General features: G+C 40.1%; 1 protein-coding gene across 7 annotated transcripts in view; it reads right to left on the minus strand.

The window, feature by feature from the left end:
• Positions 1–18,128, minus strand: part of ROCK2 (Rho associated coiled-coil containing protein kinase 2) — a 358,167-nt gene that overhangs the window by 131,124 nt on the left and 208,915 nt on the right. For all 7 annotated transcript variants that reach the window (XR_004538687.1, XM_033936145.1, XM_033936150.1 and 4 more), the window contains 2 exons: positions 13,466–13,625; positions 616–676 (listed from right to left, as the gene is read on the minus strand). Coding sequence is in view for 6 of the 7 variants with exons in the window: in XM_033936145.1 (XP_033792036.1) it covers positions 616–676; positions 13,466–13,625 (221 nt within the window). In the remaining variant the exon portion in view is untranslated. The remainder of the gene's footprint in view (positions 1–615; positions 677–13,465; positions 13,626–18,128) is intronic.

Consider the following 18,128-nt stretch of genomic DNA (forward strand, 5'->3'; position numbering starts at 1 on the left):
CAACCACCGGGTGCCGGTCCACAGAAATTTCCTGCCGGTCCACAGGGCCAGCATGTGCATCAGGCCCAAAACAGTGTTCTTAAACCACCGGTCCACGGTGTGATCGATGCGGCGTTATCTTCGAGCCAGCTCCCTCTTCCTAACTGATTCAGTGCACAAAGCCACAGGCAGTGGCTCCTAAGGGCATCCTGAGCCTGAACCGGAAGCCTTCTCTCTGACGTTGCAACGTCAGAGGGAAGGCTTCCAGATGAGGCACGGGACGTGCAAGGTGCAATTAGTACTATTATGAGGGCAGGGTCTGGGGTGGAGAATGGGTAGAGATGGGTGGAGTCTGGCCAACGACTTAGTCCAGTGTTCTTCAACCGCTGGTCCACAGACCGATGCCGGTCCACAGAATAATTATTTTATTTCTGCCGGTCCATAGGTGTAAACAGGTTGAAAAACACTGATCTAGATGCTTCTGTAAAGAACACATTGCCTTAAAAGTAGAACCAAGAGAACTAACCACTACCATAAGATACTATGAGGGAATGTAATTCAAAGATGGCATAACTGCAAAATAGATTTTAGCATTTAATACTCTGTTGGATTAAAAATATAAAAGCATGCACTCACATTGCTAACTTGTTTGGAGGCGTCATTTTCAGCACGAGACTGAGGAGAATCACTTAGCAACCTGCAAGAAGAACACACTTCTCACTCAGACTTAATACAATTGGCAAACGGACCAGTCTTCTCATTTCAGTTCAGCTTTCCACTGACCAGTCTCTAAGTGAAGCTAGCTTTGTTAGGTACTTGGTGTTCTTTTCATTCAAATACAATCGGTCTTGGCCAAAAGAAATAAAACTTAATTTTTTTCAACTAAAAATTGAGACACTTTTTTTTAGCAATACAGTTGCTAGAGCACCATTTGACTGCACTCTATGTAGTATATATTTTTTTAAGCTGTACCTTCTGTAATACTTATTTGAAACCTTTTTATTAAATTAATCAAAACAGCAGCACAGAATGAACAATATTTGTTACAAAAGTTGTTACTATACCTTCTACAATACTTAAAATAAAATGTGCAATAGCAATGTCTATTCTGTATCAATTAAATTTTGTGTTATGACTTTTTTTTTTTTTTTTAATTAGCAGCTTCGCCTCCACTTTCACAGAACCCCAGGGAACAGCCATGTTATCAATTTAAATTTAATTAGAAATGTATATTACACTTTTACAAGCTATCAGACCATGTTCAAGATGGATTACATTAGTGGCATAGCCAGACAGCCAATTTTGGGCAGGCCTGAACCAAAAGTGGGTGGACCTCTCTTCCCCTCCCCCCTAGCCTGTTCAGCAGCCTCTCTCTTCCCACCCTCCCAGCCCATGCAGCAACCTCTCTCTTTCCCTCCCTTCCCATCCCCTCTCCCCCAGCCCATGCAGCATCTATGTGGGGGGGGGGGGAGGGTTCCAGGGAGCCGGTAATGTTTCCTACACACTGCCGGCAGCTAACCCAGAAGCTTTCTCTCTCTAATGCAAAACACAAACATGTCAGAGGGAACGCTTCTGGGTCAGCTGCGGGCAGTGAGAAGGAACCGCTGCCACCTGCTGGCTCAAGATGGCTTGAACCCAAACTAAGCGAGCAAGGCTCACCCCTTGACTACGCCCCTGGATTACATGCAAGTATATGCAAGTAAGCAACAATAAAAATAAGCCTTATCATTAAATGTAACAAATAATAAAGTACAAATGAATCTCAATACACACAAAGACAACATTTTATCTCACATGAAATCCTTTGTAACTACTATCCCAAACAGGATTACTCAGGGTTCTGTGACATTAGAGATGAAACTTTAAAAAAAAAAAAAAAAACAACAAAGCTGCGGTAGAGGTTTCTACTGCAGGCTGGCGAGGTAAATGCTCCAACGCTCATATAATTCTTATGAGCGTTGGAGCATTTATCTTGCAGGCCCATGGTAGAAACCTCTACCATGGCTTTGTAAAAGGAGCCCATAACATTAAAATGGGTAAATGTTGGCTTCTTGTTGCTGCTGGAAGGGAAGCAATATTGTTGGTTAGGTTTGTTTTCAGAAGGCAACAGAAAACAGAGGAAACATTCTTTAAATTTAGGAATGGGCAACCTGTAGCCTGTGAGCCAAATGCAACCCACCACTGAATTTTATGTGGCTTTCAAGCCCATGGGAAGCATAAACAGAAAATGCCATTAACTGTACTTTAAAAATATTTTCAGAATAGGCACTGAAGCATTCTCTTTTCATAATTTTTACTTAATAATAATACTAATAACTTTATTTTTCTATACCGCCATAATCTTGTGACTTCTAGGCGGTTTACAGTGAAAGAGAGCTGTACAATTAGCGAATTACAAGGTGAGAACAGGTAGGAAGACACTGGGTAATCAGTGTTTACAGGTTACAAATAGGTTACAATATAATCTTAAAGCATTTTACATCAAAGGGGCTGGATGGTCAGCGAGTTACAGAATACAGGTGGTGAGGAAGACACTGAATAGTCAAGAGAAGAACACCGAAGGTTTATGGAGTTCCGTGCATTTCGGATTCTGACATTATATAATATTGCAGCTCACCAGGGATAGTACTGACATTCAAGTGGCCCACTGTGTATAGAGGGTGCCCATTCCTGGTCTAACTAAAATACATTAAATTTACTATACAGGCCTTTGTATTATGAACTTTCTTTCACGTGTGCATGTATCGTTACAAGGCAGTCTTAATTACAAAGAAAAATATGCTGATCAATATTAAGCATTCTATACAGTAAAGTTTAGCAGGCAAACAAAAGCAGTTTAGCACAGATAACCGCACCATCAATAAATATATAACTATTGCCTTACTGGGACAGACTGAAGGTCCAACAAAAACTAATCCAAGTTACCAGGCTGGATTCCAAAAGAATAATAGAATCCATGCTGCTTATCCCAGGAATAAGCAGTGAATTTTCCCCAAGTCCGCCTTAATATGAGTTTATGGACATTTATTCCAGGTTCAAACATTTTTTTAAAGCAGCTATACCAACACATTATTTGCCAAGGGTTTAGTATGCATGACAAACAGGAGTCAGATAATTTATAGAGCACAGGCTAAAATTAGCAGAACTTCATGCAAGTTGCAATGTAGCAGGCAAGATAGTGCGATATGGTTTCTTCTACCTAGTATTTACCATGGGTCCAATGAAGGCTAACATTCATAGCTGTCTTAAGAACATAAGAGTTGCCTCCGCTGAGGCAGACCAGAGGTCCATCTTGCCCAGCGGTCCGCTCCCGCGGCAGACCATCAGGCCTATTGCCTGAACAGTGGTCCCTGACTAATTTTATAACTTACCTCTAATCCTGTCCCTATAATCTACCTCTACTCTTATCTGTACCCTTCAATCCCTTTGTCCTCCAAGTACCTATCCAAAGATTCTTTGAAGCCCAGAAGCATGCTCCTGCTTACCACATCCTCCGGTAGCGCGTTCCATGAAATCCACTGTGCTAAAACTACCCCAATCCCATCAAGTCTGAATCAGTTCACCATTCAAGAGGTAGATAAAGGAACTGTAATGCCCCAATTTATACCCTCCCCCTTTGGGCCCTATCAAGTTCAATGGACTTCCTGTGCCTTTCATGCCTTGGCACAATATATATATATTCACATATCCATAAACTCCAAAAGGAAGCTGTTGTTTTATGTTTTTTTTTGCACAATGGAAGTAAAATGGGAAGGACGAAGAGTAATAGATTTTAGCAAAGCCTTTGACACTGTTCTAAACAGGTTTCTCCTCAAAGTGGTATGGTATGGTCCTCAAAGTAGTGGACTGGTTAGGAACCGGTTGCATGAACGATGACAGTGTAATGGTAAATGGAGCTCACCCTGAGGAAAGGGATGTTACCGGTGTTGTGTCTCAAACGAAAAAAAAACTGTACAATGGCCTTCTAGCCACACAAGCAACAAAACTAGACTACCAACTCTCAAATTTACTGATAACGACCCCAGACTACAAATCGTTCAGAAAATAAATAAAAACTATGCTATTCAAGAAATCCTTGAAGACAAACTAACACTGCAAGACTCGTCCCAATTCTCTGAAGCAACCCACCCTACTCTTCAATTCCTCTAGAAATGGCCAGATAATTCCTTTTGTAATCCGCCTTGAACCGCAAGGTAATGGCGGAATAGAAATCACTAATGTAATGTAATGTTTGGTTCCTGGACCTATTCTTTTTAACATTTTTGAAAGTGATATTGCCGAAGGGCTGTCTGTTAAGGTTTCTTTGTGGATGATACCAAAATCTGCAATGGGGTAGACATCCCGATGGTATGGATAACTAGGATCTAGCAAAGCTTGAAGAATGGTCCATAATTTGGCAGCTAAGATTTAATGCTAAGAAATACGAGGTCAAGCATTTGGGTTGCAAAAACTCAAGGGAAAGACAGTTTAAGGGGTAAAGATCTTTTGTGCACAAAAGAGGATCAGGACTTGGGTATGATCATATGCAATGATCTTAAGGTGGCCAAACAGGTAAAAAAAAAAAGGTGATGGTGAAAGTTAGAAAGATGTTTGGGTGCATAAGGAAAGGAATAGCTAGTAGGAAAAAGAGGAATAATGCCCTTGTATAAGACTCTGTTGAGATATCATTTAGAATATTGTTTACAATTCGGGAGATTGCACCTTAAAAAAAGATATCAACAGGATGGAATCTGTTCAGAAGACAGTTATTAAAATTGTCAGTGGTCTTCATCATAAAGGGGACAGACTTAAATATCTCAATATGTATATTTTGGAGGAAAGGCAGGAGAAAAGAGATATGATAAAGAAATTTAAATACCTAAGCAGCATAAATGTACATGAAGAAAGTCTCTCAACTGAAATTTCTGGAATGAAGGGACATAGGATAAAGGTGAAATGGGACAAACTCAGAAGTAACCTCAGAAAATACTCTTCACCGAAACGGTGATGAATGCGTGGAATGGCCTCCTGGTGGAGGTGGTGGAAATTTAAAAAAAATGTTATCTGAAGTCAAGAAAGTTTGAGACAAGCACATTGGATCTCTTAGGGAGAGGAAGGGATAGTAGACGTCATGGATAGGCAGACCAGATAGGCCATATGATCTTTATTGGCTTTCATTTTTCTCTGTTTATAATTTTGAGAGATTGAGGTCATACTGCAAATACCTTGACCTGGGATAGAGGCCTATTATTGTTGTGGTATGTGAAGAAATTTGGAGACCCCCCAACTCCCTTGACAGAAGTTACATGCCCTAGTTCCCTCTTTCTTTCCTCTGGCTTGGATCCTCATTTCCTATCTCTTCTGCTGTTCATGATGATAAAAACTGAGCAACATAAAGAACAGTTTCCTCCTGCCTCACTCCTGAGACTTTGCTGCAGGTATGAATGTGTGTGTGTGTGTGTGTGTGTGTGTGTGTGTGTGTGTGTGTGTCAAGAGGGTGCACAGGAATGTAACCAGGGATACAAAAATGTATATTGGAATCAATTTGAAACCTGACCGATCCTTTCTTTTTATGTTTAGCATGCAGTATGTATATGCTGTACTTCACTGGGCCAGCTGTTGAAATTACTGGATTAATTTAAATGCTAGCAGCGTTTAACTCAATTTATATATTCAGCATTGCTATCTATATAAGTAATAGTGCTGAATAGTATGGCCACTACACCGGCACTATCTACTTGGTTTAAGGCCTGCTCCTCAGCCAGCCTAATTTAAATTTATAATTTATCCAAATGGTGGCTGAATATCTCCACTATCTACATTACTTTTTTGCCCACCCTCATCCCAACTTTTGCACTGCCTCATTTTTATATGGATCAATTGCTGTAGGAGTATCTTTTTCTTTTTTGATATACATATATTCAAATATAAAGGACTTATGAATATAAGAATAGCTACAATATGTTGCAGAATGGGAGAGTATATAAAATTAGACATTTTCTTACATGTTCTTCAGATCACATCATTTATGTAATAATTTGTCCCTGTGAAAAGTGGTAGGTAGGCATGTCCACACGGTCTTTTAAGATCAGAATGAGTGAACATAAATCTAATCTAAAATGTGGAAGATTAAATGCCCCCCTTATCGAACATTGTGACCAAATGCAGCATAAATTTTCTGACTTAAAATGCTTTTGTATCAACAAAGTAACACCGATCATCCGGGGAGGTGATTGTAAAAGAATGCTGCTACAGAAGGAGTCCCGCTGGATTTTTAAATTGGGTTCTCTTAAACCAGGAGGTTTGAACACTATGGTTGAATGGAGTTCTTTCTTTTAGTTTTAACTATGGACTGTTCATGAATAATGATTTACGATACATACATACTTTAGGTATCTTACTATTAGGTGATTAGAGTTTTATATACGGTGGCACTTTATATACGGTGGCAGTTTAAAATTTAAACCATGCGCATCATGAATATTTAATGAGGTAGCGATTTAAACACATTTGCGGCATGCATATTGGAAGCGCCAGCACCATTTTCTGCTAGATAACTGAGGAGCAGAGCTGCCCAGTGAGTAACTGTCTTTAAAGTTCATTGAATGTTTACAATATAGTGCAATATATTTTCAGAACTGCACATTGTGATATGTTTTCTATAATTGTTTTTAGCCTTAAGTAAGACCCCTGAAGAAGCCGGAGATATGGCTTCACAGACACTGCATTAGAACCGACAGCGTTTTAAGATAAGTGCTGTCTTCAATCTTATTTGCACAGTAGCACTTTATTTTTGAGTTGTTTGCACAAAGCATTTGCACTTCATTAAAAATGGAGAACTCAATGAATGATATCTTTGACCTGTACAAGCTGTTTGGAGAAAATCAATTATGATTTAACAGCACAGGTATCTGAGAGTTCTGCAACATATTGTAGATATTCTTATATTCACAAGTCCTTTATATTTGGTTGCTCTATCGATTAGTGGACTTGTTTCCATTGTAAGGTTTTTTGAGTGATATACATATATTGCCAGGTTTTTTGGAGTTCTCTTTTTTCTGTTAATATCAGCCAATGACACGATTCTGTGCTCCAGTATAGCATAGTTCGTTTAGAAAGCTAAGGTTGCCTACTATGCGTGTTGAGTCATCGACTTTGAGTAATATTTATAGTTTATAGGTGGCCCCTGCAGCAGAAATAGGTATTGGTATTGTATTGCTTTCACACTACGTTTTGTTAATTGTTTCTAATTTATAATTCACTATCTTCTTCATAATTCATTAATTCTTTTAAGTTATTACTTATATACAAAATAATTTATCTTTAAGCTGATGTTTTCACTCCCTCCCTCCCATGCGTTACCCATATATGTTCTCTCTTTGTTTTAATTATTGTAATTCATCCCCTTCTCCTTTTGTACCTGTATTGAATTTTGTATGTATATATTATTTTGTATTAATGTACTATATTGTTTTTCCCCCATTTTTAAATTTGTTAATACGCTTTGAAATATTTGACAATACTTGCACATCAAATTTTAATAAAAACTTGAAGTGTGTGTGAAAGTTTAAAACCGCACCCTGAAGCAGAAGTTAGTAGGCGAAACATGCATGTCAGCGACAGTCAGAATTAAGTGGTGGAGAAATGAGAACGTCAGTTTGGTAATGGTTTGAACTAAGCATTTGAGAAGTGAAAACATCAGCTGAAAGATAAATCATTGCTTATATACAAAAGAATTAATGAGTTATGAAGAAGATGGTGAATTATAAATAAGTAAATAAAATATAAATAAGTAAATAAATAAGAGAGAGCCAATGAGAAAGCACAGTGGCATTTATTTATTCATTCATTCATTCATTTTTATAGCCCATCCTCCCCAGGTGCTTAATTGGAGGAACCAGTTTTAGCTTTTGTGATCAGTATAAGGCAGGGGTGTCCAACCTGTGGCCCGAGGGCCACATGCGGCCCCGTGAAGTATTTTGTGCGGCCCCGGTCAAGGGTGATGCAGTGTTTTCCTCTGCTGCCCCAGGTGTTTACCGTCTTGCCGGCTCCCTCCTCTGTCTTACTGCAGTGTTTGTGAGGCCTCAGAAACATTTTATTTGGCCAATGCGGCCCAGGGAAGCCAAAAGGTTGGACACCTTTGGTATAAGGGATGAAAAAAAATAAAAAATAAAAAAAGCAGCCCTTACTCTCCCTGCCTGAACCAGCAAGTAGGGAGAACAGTGGTTGTTTTGGGGTTTTTTTTTGTAATGCGCACAGCTGTTGTGTGTGCACAACACACACACGAGCTGTGCACAACACACACACGAGCTGTGCTTATAACCCCCCACACCTCCATCAGGGTATTTTTCTTTTTTTTTCCAAAGATCGGCAGGAGAGATGCACACTCCTGCTGCTGCAAGGTCAGGGTCAGGGTCATTGACCCCCCCCCATACCAGGGGACCTCCTCATGACAGCAAGCTTCCTCCCTGACAACCCCCCAACCACACCAAGCCCTCAATACAAAACCCTGGTGGTTTAGTAGGCCATCCGTCCCCCCCAACCCTCCATATCTTTTTAAGAAGACTGGCAGGAGGGCTGCTCACTCCTTTCTGCTGGCAGGCCCGTATCTTCAAAATGGCAGGCCTTCCCTTTCCTGGTGCATACTGAGATGCACTGGGATGGGCCTAAGGCCCTGATTGACAAAGATGCCTAAGACCCCTCCCTCTAGTGGCCTTGGGAGGGGCCTTAGGTGCCTGGGCTAATCAGGAAGTGGGGACGGTTCACTAAACCACCAGGGTTTCATCTTAGGGGTTTGGTGTGGTGTTTTGTTTGGGGGTTTTTTTTGGTGGGGGAGCTTGCTGTCAGGGGGCTTCCCCAACCCTGCAGCATGAGGGAATGGTCATCCTTCCTATAAATCTTCTGCATGGGGATTCGGGGGGCATCACAGTTGAGGGGGGGGGCAATGGTAGGGGGGGCACTAGGCCACCAGGTTTATTTTTGAGCTCTACAGGGGGAGGGAGGGAATCGGGGCCATTCATGGTGGCAGGTTAGAGCTGCTTTATTTTCCTGTCAGTACTTGAGCCAATCAGCGCTCAGACATCAACAGGAAAGTAAAGCTACGACAGCTTAGACCCTGCTGGTAAATATCAGCCCCGATTCCTCGTAAATGGAGGAGCGTTCCTTTTTGAGATTCACCCAGAGAGCTTATTTTAATATTAATTTCCTCACTGCACTATCATTTTAATATTCATGACCTTGTTGTACTAGTTTAAGTTTCAAGTTTATTAAGGTTTGATATACCGCTTACCAACCCTAAGCGGAGGCTGCTAGAAAATACGGAAAAGATTACAGTGAGCCATTTTGATAATCAGGCGATAAAACACATGCATTTAATGATGGTTTAGCACCATCATTAAATATATGGTGACTTTAGAGAATCTGGTCCCTAGTCCTTAGTGGAATGCAGGGCTTAGTATAAGAGGTAATAGTGTTGGCTATAGCATTACTAGACAAACGCAGTGCTGTACACATTATATGCAAAACCTGTCCCTAGTGAGCTCACAATCTAAGGGCTCCTTTTACGAAGCCGCGGTAGCGGCTTTAACGCACGTGACTATTCATCACGCGCTAACTCCTGCGCTGGCCTAAAACCTACTGCCTGCTCAAAAGGAGGCTGTAGCGGCTAGTGCGGCGGGTGCTTTAGCGTGCGGTATTATGCGTGTTAAACCGCTGCTGCCCCTTCGTAAAAGGAGCCCTAAGTGTTGTACCTGGGGCAATGGAGGGTTAAGGTCACAAGGAATGTCAACATCAAAGCCCACTAATATATGGATTGAAGTCATACAGAAACCTACTGCTGCAGGATTTAATGCTGAAGAGAGAGACTATGAGAAAAATGGTTACGAAGAAACTGAAAGGATCAGCCACAAAGGATAGGACTTTGAATCAGGCACAGACATTGTTTAAAAATATCATCTTGAAAGATCAGATCAGATGTATCCCATGTATTAAAAAAGATAGAAAGAACAAATGACAGCCAGAATGGTTAAAAGGTGAAGTGAAAGAGGATATTAGAGCCAAAAGAACATCTTTCCAAAAATGGGAAAAGGATCTAAAAGAAGAAAACAAGAAGTAACATAAGCACTAGCAAGTTAGATGCAAAGCGCTGATAAAAATAAATAAATAAAATATAAAAAGAGAAGCTTGTCAAAGAATCAAAAAATCATAGTAATAACTTTTTCAAGTGCATCAAAAGTAGAGAGCCTGTGAGAGAATCCATGGGACTGTTAGATCATCTAGGAATATTGAATGCAATTCTGATCACTGTCTCTTAAAAAAAATAAACAGCAGAACTAGAAAAGGTCCAAAAAAAGGTAGTCAAAATGATAAAGGGGATGAAATTCCTCTAATATGAGGAAAGGCTAAGAAGTTAGGGCTCTTCATTTTGGAAAAGAGATGGCTAAGAGGGGATATGATAGAGGTCTACAAAATTCTGAGTGGTGTAGAATGAGTAAAAGTGAATAGATTTTTTATTCTTTGAAAAAAATACAAAGACTAAGGGACACTCATGAAGTTACATGGCAATACTTTTAAAATGAATGGGAGGAAATATGTTTCACTCAACAAAGAGTTAAGCTCTAGAACTTATTGCCAAAGGATGTGGTTACATATCTGGGCTTAAAAAGGGGTTTTGACAAGTTCCTGGAGGAAAAATCCATAGTCTGCTATTGAGATAGTCATAGGAAAAGCCACTGCTTGCCCTGGGATTGGTAGCAAAGAACCTTGCTACAATTTGGGATTCTGCCACGTACTTGTGATGAGGATTGGCCACTGCTGGAAACAGGATACTGGGCTAGATAGTTATTCTTATGTTTTTACATTTTACAAAGGCTTCCTTTTTGTAAAGAGAACAAAAAATAAATAAATAAAAGGCCTATTTAGTAAACAGCATTAGAAAGGCAATTCTATAACCTAGGTACTAACACTTATGCATAAAGGCATATACGTGCATATGTGTGCAAACATTTGAATAAATGCAAAAAATAAGCCTAAGCACTACTCAGCAAATACACACACTTAACTTACATAACGTGTATTTGCAAGAGGGGGGTGTACATGGGAGAGAAGCATGCGTGTGACAGGTAGGATTCCCATTTATGCAGGTAACTTACAGAATACTATAAGTTACAGAAGTACCTGCTTACTTGAACACTCACACTTTAATCAGCTATATGGCTAGCATATGTGAGCGCCTATATGTTGGGCACATTGTGCTACTTTTCTATAACAGAAAAGTAGGCTCCTATTTTCCTTTATAGAATAGGTTCTTACTACATATGTATTGGGCGGGCACCTTATTGGGGACATCCAGTTATAGAATTTCACCTTAGGTTTTTGACATGGGTTTTAGCACACTATTAATGCGGAGTTCAAACAATTAATGCACCATGTTAACTGTCACATAAACCTTCTAGCATAGATTTTCACACTAGGAGGTGGGGTGCTTTGCAGTGAATGCAGGTATCATTACTATGATTTATCTACTTAACTGTATGTTGTGTTAGCCAAGGACCCTATAAGACCCCTAAGGAAGGCATTTTTATTTTCCTGAAACACGGCCTGTGTTGGGCCATTTTTATTATATATTATTTGATTTTTATCTTGTGATTCACTTGTGACTGTATACACCATATGTGGATTGTTTTTAATCCCCCACTTTTACAAAACCGTATTATGGTTTTGAGCGCCATCCGCAGCCAGGGCAAGATTAATTCGTCGAGGGCCCCTAGGCACACAAGTACACTGGGCCCCCCTGCCCCGCCCCACACCACCATGTGCCCAGAGGGAAACTTTAGGCAAGCAGCACCGCTTGCCTTTCTTACCCGCGTTGCTTGCTTGTCTTACTTTCCGTCGATGGGGGGGGGGGCGAGCTGCGTTGCCGATCAGGGTGGGACCCGCATTTCCGATCGGGGGGGGGGTATGTTGACGATCGATGCTGGAGGGGCCCATCATTGTTTGGAAAAAACAATGTTGATGCCCTCCTTTATCGGGCCCCCCTGACCATTTTAGGCCCTAGGCACATACCTACTTGGCCTATTGGTTAATCCTGCCCTGTCCGCAGCAGTAACAGATCCATCATTCGTAGGAATTCTATGAGCATCAGAGCTGTTACCGATGCGGCCAGAGCTCAAAACCACACTATGGTTTTGTAAAAGGGGGAGTAAGTTGTTTGGACGTTTATTAAACTACAAACTAGTACGTCTGATCTTCTGTTCTACAATATTTTTTGTTGTTTTGCCGCTTCATTTCCTTCGTGGAACACTTTTGGTGCCATTTGGATTTTGTTGTTTTGTGTTGGCAACTGTACCGTTGACCACTGCCCCACGCGAGTGCCAGCACTGTTTTCCTCAAGTGCCAAAACACTGTCTACAATAAATTAAAAGCCTGGCTCTTCGCCCAAGCCTTTAACCCATAGGGTGATTTGACTATACACTCATTCTGCACCAGGACCAGCTTGCCACACACACTAAGGGCTCCTTTTGCAAAGGTGCGCTAGGGCCTTAATGCACAGAATAGCGCGCGTTAATTGCCACGCACGCTATCCGCTAACGCCTCCTTTTAAGCAGGCGGTAGTTTTTCAGCTAGCGCGCGCTGTAGCACGAACTAATCCGTTGTGTGTGCTGAAACCGCTAGCGCACCTTAGTAAAAGGAGCCCTAACTAAATCAGTTCCTTATACTTTGTTTAACTTGCTTCGAGTTCAGCCTCCCAACCCTTTATCCTAAAGCACTCCGTACCACCCATCTTGTCTCCATCTAATATCTGCATTTGACCCCTCGGCTATAGGAGAAGCTGTATTTTAGAAAAACATTATCATCATATCTATGCTATTTGGATGCTCTGGTTTGTGCTTATTAGATACTGCGTAAGTATTATGTCTCCCTTTTAGATCTGTCATTTGAATTTCAGTGCTGTTAAGTATATTTTTTGAAGTGGTTTCAAGTAGTCCTGTTTTTTTCAATTTGCTGATTTTGAGTTTATATATTCAATGTATTTATGATTATATTTGGCCATTTTATTGCTGTTATGCTGTTAACAAAATTGTAAGTTTTATGTTGAAATATACCTGATGTACACTGCCTTGGGTGAATCTCTTCATAAAGAGAGTTAATAAATCTCAATAAATAAATTACAGCAAAGGCTTGGCAGCTATCATCGGATAACTTTTGCAGCTAACTTACACTGATTGAAAAGCCTTAATGTGGGTTAGTAAAAAGGTCCCTTACTGTTTTGCCTATTAATTGCTATTTTAGCACACAAATTTTCAGATTATGCTCACTAGAACTCTTTAGCAGGAGTTTTAGTACATAAGTTGTTAAAACAAAACCTGCAAGTAAACTGAAAGCATATAACAAGCTTTTCCCTTACAGGCACCATAACTAAGAAATGCGAAAGCACACACAAAGACAAACTCAAATACAACTATACAGCATATTAATGCATATAGAAAATTTAAAAGGTGCCACATACAGATTCTCTCTATAGTAGGTGAATCCTATAAAAGGCAACTGGTTTCCCACAAAGGCTTTAGGAATTGGAAAGGTCTCTACGTCTCCTTTATCACCCTCAATATCATCAAAGTTACTGCTGTCTACATCACTGCTCAACTCAGGCACCACAGGCGCTGCAGCTACAAAAAGAAAAAAGAAAGAAAGAAAACATTTAATCAATTTTCTCACCAGATAAGCTTTCTTTCAGACACACTACATGAGGTTCCATGCAATGATCTGCTATGGTGTAGTGTGCCATAATCTTGCCAATTTTACTGCATGCTCTGCAAGCATTTATTCACAAGTATTTATTCACATGTTCAGGATACATAGTAACATAGTAACATAGTAGATGACGGCAGATAAAGGCCCGAATGGTCCATCCAGTCTGCCCAACCTGATTCAATTTAAATTTTTTTTTATTTTTTATTTTTATTTTTTCTTCTTAGCTATTTCTGGGCAAGAATCCAAAGCTTTACCCGGTACTGTGCTTGGGTTCCAACTGCCGAAATCTCTGTTAAGACTTACTCCAGCCCATCTACACCCTCCTAGCCATTGAAGCTCTCCCCTGCCCATCCTCCACCAGTACAATTATTTTCTTTAAAACTGTCATATTTCTTCAGATACACAACCCCAGTTGTCGCATATCTTGTTTTCTCGGAGCACAGTCTATTTGGACCATGATCCTGGATTGCAAAAATCTTGATCCAGATGACTAAAACACAAACACAGATCGAGATCTAGGATCTCATACACACACATAATCATCTCTGATTTTCTTTCCACAACTACAAATCATGAAAATTCAGGATAATCATTCTAAAAAAAAAAAGTTTCATACCACAAACTGTAGGGTTTGACAAGTTAGAAACTTCACATAGCATAAATAGATCCAAGCAATTTATAGCTGTAGACATATCCTACAAACTGAAAACATTTATTGTTTGCTTCTGGGCTACAATAATTATGATTTTTATGAGCATCACATTATAAGCTGTAACTGGGAAAGAATTTCTATCAGCAATCACCTCTTTTTTTTTTTAAACATGCATTAATGTGCAAATGCTTCAGTCAAGAAACTTATGCAGTGACATCATTGTGGCTTTTTATGAGACATTACATTCCACAATGGCATCAGAAGCCTGCTGTTACCTACAACTCTGGAAAGTATGCATTGTCATCTCGAAGCGGGGACTCTAGATCATTTATTATTCTATTGTCCATTCATTTTGGCTTTTTGGAAATCCATATGGGGCCAAACAAACTTTTTACTAGAAAATCCTGTGGCTTTATCATATGATACTATATTATTTGGAATGTCAATGAGGAAATAAAGTCAAATTTCTTCAAATAATAGTAAGTTATTACTTATTATGACAGGAGTAGCCATTCAACAAATTACATTTAATTGGAAAAATTGGAGCAGATTTAATTACAGTTTCTGGTGGAACTCTCTGTGTTATATATATAATATGGAAAGAACTTTAGCCGCACAAAAAGGAAATTTTAATAAATTTCAGGAGGTTTGGGGTCCATTAATGGAATTTTGTGATGAGTAGATATCATTCTTCCCATATTGGTACAATTATAAAGTGAGGGGGGAAGGAATTTCGGATCTGTTATTAAACATTTAGGCAAACAGAAAAGATAATATAATATGTTATATATGTAATCACATTTGAAATAGTGGGGATTGGGGGGGGGTTAAATATTATAACTTAAGTTGTATATGAAAGTTAATCAAGTGATATTGTATAAGTTTAAATGATATTGTCTGACACACTTATAAGATGTAAAATGAAAAAAGAATTTATAAACATCTTATCTATCTCACTCATGCATGTTATCACCAGGGTGGACCGACTCTGGATCACATCTTGAGTATCTTCCAAAAATTCAGTCAAATTAATTTCAGTTGTGACCAAATGGTCCACCTCCTGGGCAGATTTTATTTTTTTTTTTTTTTGAGGAATATAATAGTAGTTATTTATTGGAAAATTCTCCGCATTAGCCAATCCCAGTATTTCTTTAAAGAATTTCCTTAATAAAATTTCAGGTGATAATAAATGAGTTACTGGGAAATTGATTCACTACTGGAAATGAATGGTAACCAGTCCCTTAACCACAGAAAGTCATACAAAACCACGGACTGAGATATACTTGGTCATGGAATGAAGCCCTCAGTAACCTGTGATTGTTGAATAATTAAAACAGCAACCTGGTACAGGTAGGCACTTTTTCATTCATTGGGCTTCAAACCGTATTTTTTAAAATATTTTTCAATGCTTTTAAAACTTATTGGTTTTAAAAGCATCTTTTTGATCTGTAAAGTCAGGTTACGCTGTGAGCGCTCGACTACATTGACCCCAGAAGAAGCCAGAGTGGCGAAACGGGTCCCGTCGGGCCGATAGTTCGAGCACAGCGGATAAGCGACTCGTTAATAAAGATAAGTGTCGCTATAGTTTGCATATACACTAATAGCAAACCAATAAGTTTTAAAAGCATTGAAAAATATTTTTAAAAATACGGTTTGAAGCCCAATGAATGAAAAAGTGCCTACCTGTACCAGGTTGCTGTTTTAATTATTCAACAATCACAAGTTACTGAGGGCTTCATTCCATGACCAAGTATATCTCAGTCCGTGGTTTTGTATGACTTACTGGGAAATTGACCAAGCGGAGATTTCTCGCTCTATGCATATTTTCCATAGAAAGTATGCAATTCTACACACACCATCAGTAATTTTGTACATATTTTATTTAATTCATTTTCTATCCCGTTGTCCCCAAAAAGCGCAGAACGGGTTACAGGTTAAACATGCATAATATCACTACAAGATTACAATGCAAGTTTTCATCCTAGTTGGCACATATTAGGTGTCATTATCCTTACGTGACAGAGACTGGTTCAGTTACCAATATACAATTCTTTGTAGTCCATGGATCAAGGGCAGGGGGTCATCTCTGCGAACCAATCTAACTATTCTCTATGAGCCAATCTAATTATTCTATAATTCCTCTAGAAATGGCCAGATAGATCCTTTAGGCAATCCGCCTTGAACCGCAAGGTAACGGCGGAATAGAAATCACTAATGTAATGTAATGTATGTTTTTATTGCTTTTCTGAAGTTGAGGAGACCTTCACGAGATCTGATCTGTGATGGCAGTCGATTCCAGTGGCTAGGTATGAAATGGGAGTAGGACCGTTATTTGGCAGTTTGTAGTTGAAGGGCATGACCAGGGGGCGTTTTGAGGCATATTTCATCCTGGGAGTGGAGGGACCAGTTTGGCACATACGGAAGAAGTTCAGCCATCACATAGCCCAGCACCATGTTGTGCAAGGATTTGAACGCTAGCATCAGGCCCTTGAAGACACAAAGTTTAGCTACTGGCAGCCAGTGAGCTGACCCTACAGCCTGGGAGACAGGGTCATGGGCACAGAGATTTTTTAGAAGCCTGATTGCCGCATTTTGAACACACTAGAACCGTTGTACATTCTTTGCCGTGAGACCATTGAATAGCGCATTGCGGTAATGGTAATCCATGCGGGAGAGTACTAGGGCATAGAGTAGTTGGGCAAAGTCAGACTCTGAAAAGTAGTTCCTTATTTTTTAGAGTTGTCACAGGTAGTAAAATGAGGAACATACCACCTGGGAGATATGGTCGGAGAGTGACAGGTTGTGGTCAAAGAGTATTCCTAGGTTGCATACTTGGTCTTTTGCAGTCCCAGCACATCGAGGGACAGGGACGGTCACAGTGTTATTTGCGGATCCATTTAGTTGAAGTTTATTTATGGACATCCAGTTTTTGATTTCCGAAAGGCAGTTTAGGAGTTTCTCAATCTGGGGGTCATGGGCTTCTCCTAGCGGTAAGTACAGTTTTATGTCATCCGTGAAGGAGTGAATGTTTATATATTAACACATGCAAACGCATAATTCACTGCTCATTTCTTCCCCTCCCTCTGTGTAGGCAGGGCTCACAGCATATGATAGTTACCTGAAAGCAGACAGTTACACTTCTCACTCCTTTACCCATAATGGCTTTGTCCTTAAAGGCAGAGGGCCATAAAGAAGAAATAGGCTGACAACAGGATGTGACATGGGATCCATGTGCATTGTATGTGTATATTAAATTATATCAAGCAGCTCAGTAGCCCTTCAACCCTGTCCAAAATTCCTGCTCTATTCAGGGGGAGGGGTAGCACTAAGCAATGTAGCAGTGAAACACCAAGACCTACTCCATTGCAAGAAACAGAACAGTGTATCATGGCTTACTTCTCTGACCTGTGACACACATTTTTCTACTTCATCCCCTCTACACACACATTGGCCATGAGTCCTAGATCCACCACCCTTACCTTTACCTTGCATATACCTTGTTTCCCCCAAAATAAGACAGTGTCTCATATTAATTTTAAGCCCAAAAAAGGCACTAGGTCTTATTTTCGGGGAATGTACATGATCATCTCTCCCTTCCTCTCCTTCACTCCAATTCTTCCTCTTTCCTTTCTCTCCCCCATATGTGCAGCTTCTATCCTACCCTCTCTCCCATCCCTCCCCTCATGCAGCAGGACCCTTGCCCAGCTTCCCTTCCCTCCCTCCCATCCCTTGTGCAGCAGGACCCCTGCCCAGCTTCTATTCTACC

This window comes from Geotrypetes seraphini, chromosome 3, assembly GCF_902459505.1.
Source record: "Geotrypetes seraphini chromosome 3, aGeoSer1.1, whole genome shotgun sequence".
NCBI classification, from domain to species: domain Eukaryota; kingdom Metazoa; phylum Chordata; class Amphibia; order Gymnophiona; family Dermophiidae; genus Geotrypetes; species Geotrypetes seraphini.